The following is a 13339-nucleotide window of genomic DNA, read 5'->3' as shown; positions in this document are numbered from 1 at the left end:
AATTCGTTAAAAATAAAAATTTATAGTTGCCTTTTTATGTAACCGAAAAATTGCATGGCAACTAGGCCTCCTTTCCCATCCCTTATTTCTCAAAATCGTCTGATCAAAACTAAGAGAAAGCAATTTAGCCAAAAAAGGAATTAATATGCAAATTTCATTTTAATAATTTATGTGTGGAGAGCCAAAATCAAACATGCATTAATTCAAAAACGTTCAGAAATTACATAAAAAAAAACTAGTTTTTTTAACTGAAAGTAAGGAGCGACATTAAAACTTAAAACGAACAGAAATTACTCCGTATATGAAATGGGTTGTCCCCTCCGCAATCCCTCGCTCTTTACGCTAAAGTTTGACTCTTTGCCACAATTCTGCTTTTTAATACAATTAAAAGCTTTAGCGTAAAGAGCGAGGGATTGCGGAGGGGACAACCCATTTCATATACGGAGTAATTTCTGTTCGTTTTAAGTTTTAATGTCGCTCCTTACTTTCAGTTAAAAAAACTAGTTTTTTTTTATGTAATTACATCAAAAGAACCGCATTTTAATGCTGATTTTAAATATAGAAATTTCATCAAGATTAGTCTTACTCATCAAAAGTTACGAGCCTGAAAAAATTTGCCTCATTTTAGAAAATAGGGGGAAACAACCCCCAAAGAGTCATAGAATCGTAACGAAAATCACACAATCAGATTCAGCGTATCAGAGAACCTTATTGTAGAAGTTTCAAGCACCTATCTACAAAAATGTGGAATTTCGCATTTTTTTTGCCAGAAGACAAATCACGGATGCGTGTTTATTTATTTATTTATTTATTTATTTTGTTAGTTTTTTTCTCCCAGGAGTGATCGTATCGACTCACTGGTCCTAAAATGTCGCAAAAGTGCTCATTCTAACGGAAATTAAAAGTTCTAGTTCCCTTAAGTGACCAAAAAAATTGGAGGGCACCTAGGCCCCCTCCCACGCTCCTTTTTCCCCAAAGTCACTGGATAAAAATTCTGAGATAGCCATTTTATTCACCATAGTCCAAAAGCTTAATAACTATGTCTTTGGGGACGACTTACTCTTTTGCAGTCCCCGTGGGAGGGGCTGCAAGTTATAAACTTTGACCTGTGTTTACATATAGTAATGGTTACTGTGAAGTGTACAGACGTTTTGAGGGGGATTTTTTTTTTGGGGGGGGGGTTACGTGGGAGGATCTTTCCATGGAGGAACTTCTCATGGGGGAAGAAACTTTCAATAGAGGGGACGCAGGATTTTCTAGCATTACTTAAAAAGATAATGAAAAAATAAATATTACAAGTTTTTTCTACTGAAAGTGAGGAGCAGCATTAAAACTTAAAACGAACAGAAATTATTACGCATATGAGGGGTTTACCTCCTCGTAATACCTCGCTCTTTACGCTGAAGTCTTTTTAGTAATTTTAACTATTTATTCTACGGCCTTTGTGATTCAGGGGTTATTCTTAAGGAATTGGGACAAAATTTAAGCTTTAGTGTAAAGAGCGAGGTATCGACGAGGGGTGAGACCCCTCATATACGCAATAAAAACATACGAATATAGAAGTTCGCTACGTAAGTTAATTCGTAAGTTACGTATTTTTTTACTTATGAAAACTTTCGTAAAAAATTAAAAGTTCTAGTTGCCTTTTTAAGTAATCAAAAGATTGGAGGGCAACTAGGCCTCCTCCCTCGCTCCTTTTTTCTCAAAATCTTCCGGTTAATTGAAATTAATTAATATGCAAATTTCGTTTTAATTATTTATGTGCGGAGAGCCAAGATCAAAACATGCATTAATTCAAAAACGTCCAGAAATTAAATTAAAAAAAACAAGTTTTTTTAAACGAAAGTAAGGAGCAACATTAAAACTTAGAACGAACAAAAATTACTCTGTATGTAAAAGGGGATTTTCCTCCTCAACGCCCCGCTCTTTACGCTAAAGTTTCTTACTGTTTTAAAAAGTAGAGTTAAGAGAAAGAGTCAAACTTTAGCGTAAAGAGTGATGCGTTGAGGAGGAAAAGCCCCTTTCATATACAGAGTAATTTCTGTTCGTTTTAAGTTTTAATGTTGCTCCTTACTTTCATTTAAAAAAAACTTGTTTTTTTATTTAATCAACAATCAAGACTCAATTGTTAGCCCTATCTCTAGTGAATTATCGCACAACTTCAATGCTGGAAGAAAACTTGAAAGAGACTTTCAAAAAATATAAAAACAATCACCAATTACTGTTTTTGGACCATTTACAAAAGTTTGCTTTGCTTAAATCAGCTTTTAAGGCTAAACTATTCTAATAATGTTAATAAATTTTGTATATTATTAAAAATGTATATATGTATATAAAAAACTGTTTTCAGCAACATGATTTCTTAATAACTTCAGAAATTAGTTTCTATCATTACAATTTCTCACAGCTATTGGGATTAAATTCCCAACTTTGGTACCAGTATGACTTAAACAAAATGCCGCTCGCACCGTTGGCCTAATTTCAAAAGAGAAATCAGAACTATGAGATGCTGGGTAATTGTGGAATTGTGAATTTGTCGAAATAATCTTGGGAAATTTAGTGAAAGTTGTCCAAAAATATATTTGTGGCAAATATTAGAAATGACAATAAAAATGACAATAAAATGATGTTAATGAACAGAGAAGAAACCCGAAGATCCATAAAGATGGCTAACTGAGGGTCTATCAGGGGCTCTATTTTGTAGAATTTGAAGAGGTTTAAACGTTGAAGGGAAAGTTGATGCCCATACAGAAACACAATAAAGAAAATATGAATTAACAAAAGAAAAGTATATTGTCTTTAAAATATCCCTTGGGAAAACATGGCGTAAACAAGAAAGAATGCCGATTTTTCGCGAGATTTTTGGAGACATTGTTTTCACATGTTCACAGAAAAGACAGATTTTTATCCAAAATAATTCCAAGATATTTAAATTGATCAATACGTTTTAATTCCCTATCATTCAGAAAAAGAGAAAACTGTTCTGTTTTCTGAGAACCAGATAAAAAAAAATAGCATATATTGACATTTCTTCTCATTTAACGAAAGTAAAGATGAATATTCATCTTTTAGATGATTTCTGTCGCACCAATCCCCTGAAGATAAAATTGTATTACTAAGATTATGAAAAAGTATGGATAAATCAGCACGGGATGCAAAAATAACAACATAATCTGCAAACATAACAGCTTTACAAAGTGGTAATACCTCGGGCAAACCACTTATAAATAGAAAGAATAAGGTCGGTCAAAGAACAGACCCCTGAGGGACCCCACAACTTGTCAAAAAACTTTCTGAACGGATACCATTAATCCTATCATGACATTCAAGTTTTCTACCTGTAAGATAAGTTTAAAAACAAGAGCTAAGAGCTCATATGACACTTGTGACGAGGCCGGAAGAGCCAAGAGTAAATATAGCATGAGCTCTAGCAAAATTCTAAGAATCAATAGATTGATTTAAAAGCAAAATCAGAGGCTTAATGCCAGTCGGGATTTGAAATAATAGCTCTGAGTCACGATGTCCTTCTAAATATCAAAATTCATTAAGATCCGATCACCCACTCGGTAAGTTATATATACCTCATTTTTTATAATTTTTCCTCTCCCTTCAGCCCCCCAGATGGTCAAATCGGAGAAAACGACTGTATCAAGTCAATTTGTGCAGCTCCTTGACACGCCTACCAATTTTCATCGTCCTTAAACGTCCAGAAGCACAAAACTCGCTAAAGCACTAAACCCCACCCCCTATCTCCCCCAAAGAGAGCGAATCCAGCACGGTTACGTCAATCACATATCTACAGCATTCGCTTATTCTACCCACAAAGTTCCACCCCGATTCTCAACTCCAACTCCCCCCAATGTCAACAGATCTGGTCGGGGTTTGAAATAAGAGCCCTGAGACATGCTTCTAAATATCAAATTTTATTAAGATCCGGTCACCCGTTCTGAAGTTAAAAATACCTCAATTTTTAAAAATTTTCTAGATTAGCACCCCTCCCCCAGCTCCTTCAAAGAAAACAGATCCATTCCAATTATGTCAATCACATATATAGAACTTGTGCTTATTCTTCCCATAAAGTTTCATCCCGATCTCTCCACTCTAAGCGTTTTTCCAAGATTTCTGTTTCCTTCCTCCAACCCGCTATGTCCCCATCCGAATCGAGTCGGAAATGGAGCATCTGAGACATGAGATCCTTCTAAATATCAAGTTTCATTAAGATCCGATCACCTATTCGTAAGATAAAGATACCCCAATTCCACGTTTTCCAAGAGTTTTTGTTTCCCCCTTCAAGTCCTCCCAATGTCACAGGATCTGGTCGGAATTTAAAATAAGAGGTCTAAAGCAAAAGATCTTTCTAAATATCAGATTTCATTAAGATCCGATCACGCGTTCGTAAGTTACAAATGCCTCATTTTCTAATTTTTTCTAATTAATCCCCCCCCCAACTCCACCAAAGAGAGTGGATCCGGTCCAGTTATGTCAGTCAGGTATCTTGGACTTGTTTTTATTCTTCTCACCCAGTTTCATCCTGATCTCTCCACTTTAAGTATTTTCCAAGATTTCCGCCCCCCCCCCCCCCGACTGCCCACCCCCCCATGAAGCTGGATCCTGTCGGGATTTAAAATAAGAGATCCGAGTTACGAGGTCCTTCTAAATATGAAGTTTAATTAAGATCCGATTACTCCTTCGTAAGTTAAAAATACGTCATTTTTTCTAATTTTAACTCTCCTCAGAATTAACTCTCCCCCCCATTCCCCCAAATAGAGCGGAGTCTTTATGATTATGTCAATCACGTTCCTAGGACCTCTGCTTATTTTTCCCACTAAGTTTCATCCCGATCCCTCCACTCTAAGCGTTTTCCAAGATTTAAGGTCCCTCCGTTTCCCCCAATGTCACCGGATCCGGCCGTGATTTAAAATAAGAGCTCTGAGACACGTTACCCTTCTAAATATCAAATTTCATTGAGATCCGATCACCCGTTCCTCAGTTAAAAATACCTCATTTTTTCTAATTCTATGGTCAACTGTGTCAAAGGCCTTGGCGACATCAAGAAATACCACCAACGCATACTGATCACTGTCGATTGAATCGTTTATCTCAAGCAGAAGTTGATGTATCGCCAATTCCATTGATTTTCCTTTAATGAAACCAAACTGTGAAGGATGAAAAACATTTTTACCGATTAAATAATGCCGTTGATGGTTAGCTATCTTTTCCAAAAGTTTACTAAACACTGATAAAAGTGATATACCTCTATAATTTGAAGGATCACTAGTAATTCCGCCTTTATGTAGTACAATAACATTAGCTTTCTTCAACAAATCGGGAAAAACTCCCTATACTGATGACAAATTATATATGTGTGCAAGTAATGGGGCAACATCAGTAGCTACCTACTTTACTGTTCGAGTAGAAAAACCAAATTCATTAGACGAAGAACATTTTTTATGCTTCATGATAATTTTTTTCACAGGTTGGGGCGTCGTTTCAGAAAAATCAAAAGGGTTTTCAGTTAGATGATCATTATCAAAAGAAATGGCAGGGTCATTTAACAATGGAGAGAAAAAATTCGATGTAAGCTTTTTTCCTACAGGACTAAAATAATCTCCCAAAACATTCAGCATTTCTTTACGGTCAGTTACTTTCCTTCTGTCAACTTCTAAGCAATCAACACTAGACCTAGATTTATGGCTAGGTCAAATTCTTTCATTAATCAACCGCCAAATTTTCTTCATATCTGACTTACACTGAATAAACTTATCCTTATAATATGTTCTCTTTGCACATCTAACAATCGAATTTAACTTATTCCTATATGCTCTATATTCTTCAAAAGAGGCATCACTTGGAATTTTTAAATACCTCTTATATTTTATATTCTTACTCTTAATTGAAATCAAAATTCCATCGGTAATCCAAGAATCAAATTTTTTTGAATATTTCCCACGTATAAACTTAGTTTTAGTACCCTCCTCCCAGAGCCGTGTCATGTCAGAAATAAATTTAGAAAATGCATCATTAACATCATTTGAATCATAAACTAGACTCCAATCGTTACTATTAATTAGTTCACGTAGTAGCTTGAAATCAATCCACTCGTATCGTTTATGTGAAGTATCATCTCTAGCATCCCAAGAACGTGTATTAACTCCCCCTAAATCCAGAAAAACACTCACCGAGGAATGGTCCGACACATCAGATAAGATTATAGAGGCTTTCAGTGTTTTAACAGAATGAACAGAAAAAATATATTATCGATCAATGCAGCTGTAGTATTTGTTACTCTAGTTGGGAGTGAAACGCTTGGAAGAAAACCAGCACAAAGCATAATATTCGAAAATTCCTTAGGAGTACTAAGATCTAAATTCAGCAAGTCCAAATTGAAATCCCCTGATATAATAACTGGGGTCCTTGAGTTGATTATACGCAATCTGTAAACCTTGAGCATTAACAGAAAGCACTGTGACCAAAGGGACCAAAGTTATATAGTATTTTTTTTTTCAAAAATAACACCATTTCTATACAATTAAGTTTTATTTGTTTATTTTCATTATTTTATTAAAAATAAATAGCCGATTTATATATTTCATTTCAATTATTATTCCCATTTTAAAATGTTGAAGGTTGGTCAGTTATAGGATCACCGGTTAATAACACTGGTATACCAACGTTTAAATGGTGTTTCGTCAGCTTGTTTGGTGGATATTTTTTGTATTAATTCTGATTATCATTCTTATCATACTAGGAATACGGATAAGCTAGTATATGAGAAGAGAGATACAGTGAGACCGGCTCATGTGTTTCTTCACTTAAGTATAACCCTCTGGAACAACCTCCTGGACAGCATTACGGAATCTGAATCAGTTTCTTCATTTAAATCAAAGGTCAAAAAGTTTTTGCTTGGTCGAAATAGAGGGTGAGAGCAGGTCAGTTGTGAGGGTTCAGTCTTTTTTTTTCTTTTTTTTTCCTTCTTCTTATTACTTTTCTTCATTTTTTTTTAGTGAATTAATTCAAATTTTATTGATTAAGTGAATTATAATTAATTAATTGAGTCACTTCACACAGGTTATTTGACCTTCTAGTAGTGGCTATGTTTGTTTAATTTGATTCGTTGTTTTGCCCCCTATCTTGAAAAAAAGCATGTTTTTTTTTCACAGCAAATTATACTCCCCAATTTGAAATTAGATTCCCCTGAAGAACCTTACAAAACCAGCTCAAATAAATCTAGTCTTGATATTTTCCAATATTTAGATAATTCCAAAAAACTAGCGCTCTACTAGACATTTAGCTTTCTTAAGTTCTCTAGTGAATTATAAATTGTATACTAAAAGTTATCGACATCACGGTTATGATGAATTATAGACTAGAATTATAAACTAGTCTCTGTTTTGTGCAGCCTAGTCATAGAATTTCCTGTCCTTTAGAGAGCACCATGTTTTATATGTTCGTGGTAACGAACTGTAAGTAAGGAGTGACTTGGCTCAATAGTAACCGAAACTCTAAAAAAAGGAATTTTAATATGAATATATATTGAAATCAAAGAACTAACTCATTTTGCTGATTCCAAATATATAAGATTCATCAAGTTTAGTGTTCCCCATCGAAAGTTACAAGCCTGAGAAAATTTACCTGATTTTTTAAATAGGGGAAATACCACCTAAAAATAAAGGAATCTTAATAAAAATCACGTCATCAGATTCAGCGTAAAAGATAACCCTACTGTAGAAGTTCCAAGCTCTTACCTGCAAAAATGTGGAATTTAGCTATTTTTGTCAAAAGACAGCTAATGGATGGGTGTTTGTTTGTTTTGTTTCCCAGGGGTGATTTTATCGAAATAATGGTTTTAGAAGATCGGGAAGGGGCGCCCTCGGACGGAAATTAAAATTTCTAGTGCCCTTTTTAAGTGATCAAAAAGATTGAAGGTCAACTGGGCGCCCTCTCACGCCCATTTTTCCCCGAAATTATCTGATCGAGATTTCGAGATAACCATTTTGTTCAGTATAGTTGAAAGATCAAATAACCATGTCTTTAGGCGTAAAATGACCTCCCATAGTCCGCTGGGAGAGACCTGTAAGTTATAAAATTCACCCATTGTTAACGAATAGTATTTGTTATTGGGAAGTATACAGCCATTTTTTTTTTGGGGGGGGGGAGGCTGTGTTTGGGGTAGATATTACTGAGAGTCTTCCTTGGGGAGGAAAATTTCTGGGGGGTGAATATTCCAGGAGAAATATTACACTGGGGGGATTTGACATGATTACTATACGAAATTCTTTTTAATTGTTTTACATTATCTTTGCTAAATTTTTCATGTAGAGATGTTCCAAGGGAATTACCCTGGGGCTTTCTTTCGCTGTTTTGGTTTCCAGAAAATAATTTCCACGGTGGGGGCATTTCTGGAGTGATCGAGAAACGGATTAGATTTTAAAGTCTTATTCAAATGAAATATTGATAAGAAGGATTTTTAAGGCTGAATCGTCCGCAAGCAATCCTAAAGGGAGGGGGATTCTCAGCAAGGATGGAACTGTCTGGAGGGAATTTGACAGTGGGGGGGTGGACTATCTTTTGGTTGGAATATCCGTGGATGAGTTTTCCGTAAGGGGGAGAGGTATATTTCATAGATTGTGAGCCAAATTTGCCGGCATTATTTGGAAAATGAACAGAAATTATTCCATATATATAAGAGTTGTCCCCTCCTCAATACCTGGCTCTTTACCTTAAAGTTCGACTGTTTATTCCATTTTTTTAAGATCATCTATTGAAAAAGGGGATTAATTAGAATAGGAAGCTTTAGTGTAAAGAGCAAGTTATTAAGGAGAATTACTATTGTTTGTTGTCTCTAAACTCACATGCTTTGAACGACATGACATCTGCCTACAGTACGTAAAAAAAATCTTTTACGCGTCCGTATGACTCTAAGCCCAGACTTAGTTTCCTGTTTTTGGCAAAGTTGAAAAAGGAATGCCAGAGTGAAGTACTTCTATCCCTGCCTGATTAAAACAAATTTTGGTTGGCAACTCATTCTTCTTATCTTAAAGGTAACTAGCTCGAAATGGGAAACAGTGTCGCTATTTTGAAGGTTCTTGGGTTTTAATGTGGACATTAGATGTCTCAGTCTACATTGTTTGTAGATTTAAGCTTAGGCACGTCAATATATCTCCACTGATTAGGCTTGACATGAGGAAACATGGGAATAAGGTTAATCTATGTGTTTCTTCAGTAAGTAGTTCAATGCGACACAATTTGATATTGCAACAAGGATAAGGATGCAAAACTAGCTTTAGCATTAAGTATTTGTTTTTCTATTCAGGTCCGTTCATACAAAGGATTCAACAATAGGCTATTTTTTGAATGTTTGGATGTTACTTCATAGTTACTATAAAACTGTTTGGATGTACTCTATACTGGATAGATGTTACTATATTCTGGATGTAAAACTGTTTGGATGTTACTATGTTACAATAAAATTGTTTGGATATTACTATATAGTTACTATAAAATTGTTTGGATGTTACTACATAGCTTTAAAACCAGGTTTAACCTACTCACTTGACATTTTGAAAACAACTGAGACAAGAAACATTACCTTGGTCTCTGTATAAATATGTTTAGCTTTTTCAAGTGCTTCTTCATCACTAAGCTTAGAATTGAATTGTTTAAGAAGAGATTTAGCAAAATTCTCGCCTGCTCCATAGATTCTTCCATAATTTAAAACCTTTGCCTGATCTCGTGTTGTTGAGGTCATCGCGGCAGTTCGACTGTGCATGTCCGTCCCGTCAGATTTCTTTCCCTGTAAAAGACTCACATTATACTTGATATGAGGAAAAAAAGGATAAAGATCCTCCTGAGCCATTGCTGGCACATAGGGCGTCGAGTCGACGTTTCAGTTGCTGAATGTCTTTTTCAGGGACAAGTAGTAAGCTTGTCGCCTAACCTTGCTGTAGTTGGGATCGAACCCGGGTGCTCCGTATTGCCAAGTAGAGCATGAATACACTGTGCTACAACAGGTTTGATATTGGGAAACAATGATATATACTACGATAAGCATTTACATTTTTCAGAGAGAAAAAGAAAATTACACAAGAAGCGTTATAAGAGAAAAGATATTTTGAAAATACTGAGTGTCCCCATACAATGCATACACACTTTAAATAATTATTTAAAAAGTCGTTAATAAAATTATTTTCAAAATAAAATGGAATCTAAACACAGTATTTATCGCTTAAGTCAGCACCAGTTTTGAATTTTCTTCTATTTTCGTGGAGTTATTATTAACGAGACAGAGCGACAAAGTCGCAATACTTGGCAAATAACGATAACAAATACTTCCAAAATAACACAAACAATTTTGCTCTGCATTTGAGTATATTCTCGCAGCGCATTTATTTAATATCAAACTAACAATTATATCAGGGATTTCACGCTCTATTTCAAAACTCTCGGAAAATTGTTACCACAGTAAACTTTTAAAATTAACATGAGCCTATACAATAGTTCGACAGTTATCATTCCTAAAGCAAAGTTAAGCGATGAATTTTTCTCGCAAGACAGTTTTTTTAAAGATGTATTTTTAAGCCTTTATTCAGCGTGGGCTGTGGTTCTCTCTTTACTAAGTTGTAGCAGTTGCTATACCCACGATTTACAAGTATTAATTGAGAAATCACTGATGGTGTGGAAGGTGAGCCCTAGAGTCCCTAAGGACCAGCCAGGGCTTCCAACATTGAAACAACAGACATACTTCGCAGATACATCTGTCAATCTTTTTATAGCTTTTTATTGTATACTTTACCATCCAATACAAATCAAATAACTTGTAATATCAAAAATCGTCTTAATTCATCCTCGTAAACAAAGTATACTTCTGTTGTCAAAACTACGAGTGCTGGAAGCTGAAAGGCTATTTTGCCTTTTAGGAAGCAAAAGTTTTAGGTTACATGGGGTATTTTTCAAAAAAAAATGTGTATGTGCGTATATATATATATATATAAATATATATATATATATATATATATATATATATATATATATAATATACTAGCTGTTGGGGTGGTGCTTCGCGCCACCCTAACACCTAGTTGGTGGGGGCGCTTCGCGCACCCCCCAGGCCCCTCCACGCGCGTAAGTCGTTGCGCGTCATATTAGTTACGCACCATTGTAGTTGTGTCCCTGTGTCCCACCTGTGAATATATATATATATATATATATATATATATATATATATATATATATATATATATATATATATATATATATATATATATATATATATATATATATATATATATATGTTTTTAACTACGTAAAACTTGCGAATATACAACATTCTTCGCTGTCCCATTGTCTGTACATATAGATAGATTGTCAGGTTTACCGACTCTTGAACATGCAACATATAATTGTCCATGGGAAAAACAATCCGTATTCAGATCTATACCTCATTATTCTAATGATTGCCCTTGAGCTTTGTTGATGGTGATTGCTAATCAAACATTCCCTATATCCCCATCGTCATTTATATATCCCCCCTGTGCCCCCCGGCGTCCCCGTTGTAGTTGTGTCCCTGTGTCCCAGTCGTCATTTATAGTCAACAAACATGACGTCAGTCGACACACAAACATGACGTCAGTCGACACACGTCCCAGTCGTTATTTGTGTCCCGGTGTCCCAGTCTGTAATTTCTCTTTGAGTGTCCCGGTCGTCATTTATATTCCCTGTGTCCTGGTCTGTATATACATTCGTTTTTGAATTGGTATATGATGAAATAATTTTTTTTGTTTTTTTTCCTTTTTTTCTTTTTAGTTTTTTTTTATTTTTATTTTTTATAGTTTTCTTTTTCTCCTTTATTTTTCAGTTTTTTTCCTTTTTTAGTTTTTTTTTTAGTTTTTTTTCCTTTTCAGTTTTTAGTTTTTTTTAGTTTTTTTATTAGTTTTTATTTTTTTTTTTTTAGTTTTTTTGTAGTTTTTACCTTTTTCTTAATTTTTTTTTAGTTTTTTTCTTCATTAGTTTTTAGTTTTTTACCTTTTTTTAGTTTTTTTTGGTTTTTTAGCTTTTTTAGTTTTTTTTAGTATTTTCTTTTTAGTATTTTTTTTGTAGTTTTTACCATTTTTAGATTTTTTTTTCTTCTTTCGTATTAATGCTAAAGCCAAGGTTCGAACCTGGAACCTCTCGGACCTAGAACCTGGAACATAACGCTTTACCAACTCAGCTACTTCGGCTTGAATACATTTACGCCACCCCAACATTTGTGTCCCACCTGTGAATAGAGATAGATATAATTATATGTTTCTAACTACGTAAAACATGCGAATATACAACATTCTTCGCTGTCCCATTGTCTGTGCATATAAATAGATTGTCAGGTTTACTGACTCTTGAACATGCAACATATAATTGTCCATGGGAAAAACAATCCGTATTCAGATCTATACCTAATTATTCTAATGATATGTCCCTGTGTCCCGGTCGTCATTTATATTCCCTGTGTCCCGGTCGTCATTTATGTCCCGGTGTCCCAGTTTGTAATTTCTCTTTGAGTGTCCCGGTCGTCATTTTATATTCCCTGTGTCCCGGTCGTCATTTGTGTCCCGGTGTCCCGGTCTGTGATTTCTATTCGAACAATCCCTGTGTCCCGGTCGTCATTTATATATCCCGCCTGTGCCCCCGGTGTCCTCATTGTAGTTGTGTCCCTGTGTCTCGGTCGTCATTTATATTCCCTGTGTCCCGGTCGTGATTTGTGTCCGGGTGTCCCAGTCTGTAATTTCTCTTTGAAGTTCCCGGTCGTCATTTATATTCCCTCTGTCTCGGTCGTCATTTGTGTCCCGGTCTGTAATTTCTCTTTGAGTGTTTTTTCTTTTTAGTTTTTTTTAGTTTTTTACCTTTTTTCTTTTTTCAGTTTTCTTTTTCTTCTTTATTTTTCAGCGTCACTATGAAGTACATATCGCCGAACCTTTGTTTTTTTAGCTTAAATCTGGTAGGCATTGATGACCTTATCCAAGTCAAAATCCCAAACCCAGTCATCATCACTATCATTTTCAGTTTTGATATGTTTTGACTCTCGCTGTCCATGTGGATTTTCATCTAACTGCGCGGTTTTGCGTTCTTTAGCCGCAAGCCTGTTTTCTTGCTGTTCTTGTGATTCCTCGGCACGCTTTCTTTTCTTACTTTCTCTATCAGCCGCAAGCCTGTTTTCTTGCTGTTCTTGTGATTCCTCGGCACGCTTTCTTTTCTTACTTTCTCTATCAGCAGCAAGTTTTTTGGCATAGACTCTTTGAGCAGCTTCCTCGGCTGTTGCCATTGTAGGTTCTTCAGTCATTTTACAATTAAACATTTTTCCGTG

General features: G+C 35.3%; 1 protein-coding gene across 3 annotated transcripts in view; it reads right to left on the bottom strand.

The window, feature by feature from the left end:
* The window catches only part of LOC136033005 (DNA polymerase subunit gamma-1-like), a 118659-nt gene that overhangs the window by 37744 nt on the left and 67576 nt on the right, over positions 1–13339 (bottom strand). For all 3 annotated transcript variants that reach the window (XM_065713534.1, XM_065713532.1, XM_065713533.1), the window contains exon 6: positions 9590–9793. In XM_065713534.1, the coding sequence (XP_065569606.1) occupies positions 9590–9793 (204 nt within the window). The remainder of the gene's footprint in view (positions 1–9589; positions 9794–13339) is intronic.

The sequence above is a fragment of the Artemia franciscana genome, chromosome 11, assembly GCF_032884065.1.
Source record: "Artemia franciscana chromosome 11, ASM3288406v1, whole genome shotgun sequence".
NCBI lineage: Eukaryota > Metazoa > Arthropoda > Branchiopoda > Anostraca > Artemiidae > Artemia > Artemia franciscana.
Note: the sequence above shows the minus strand (reverse complement) of the source record. Positions and strands in the feature narration are given on the sequence as shown.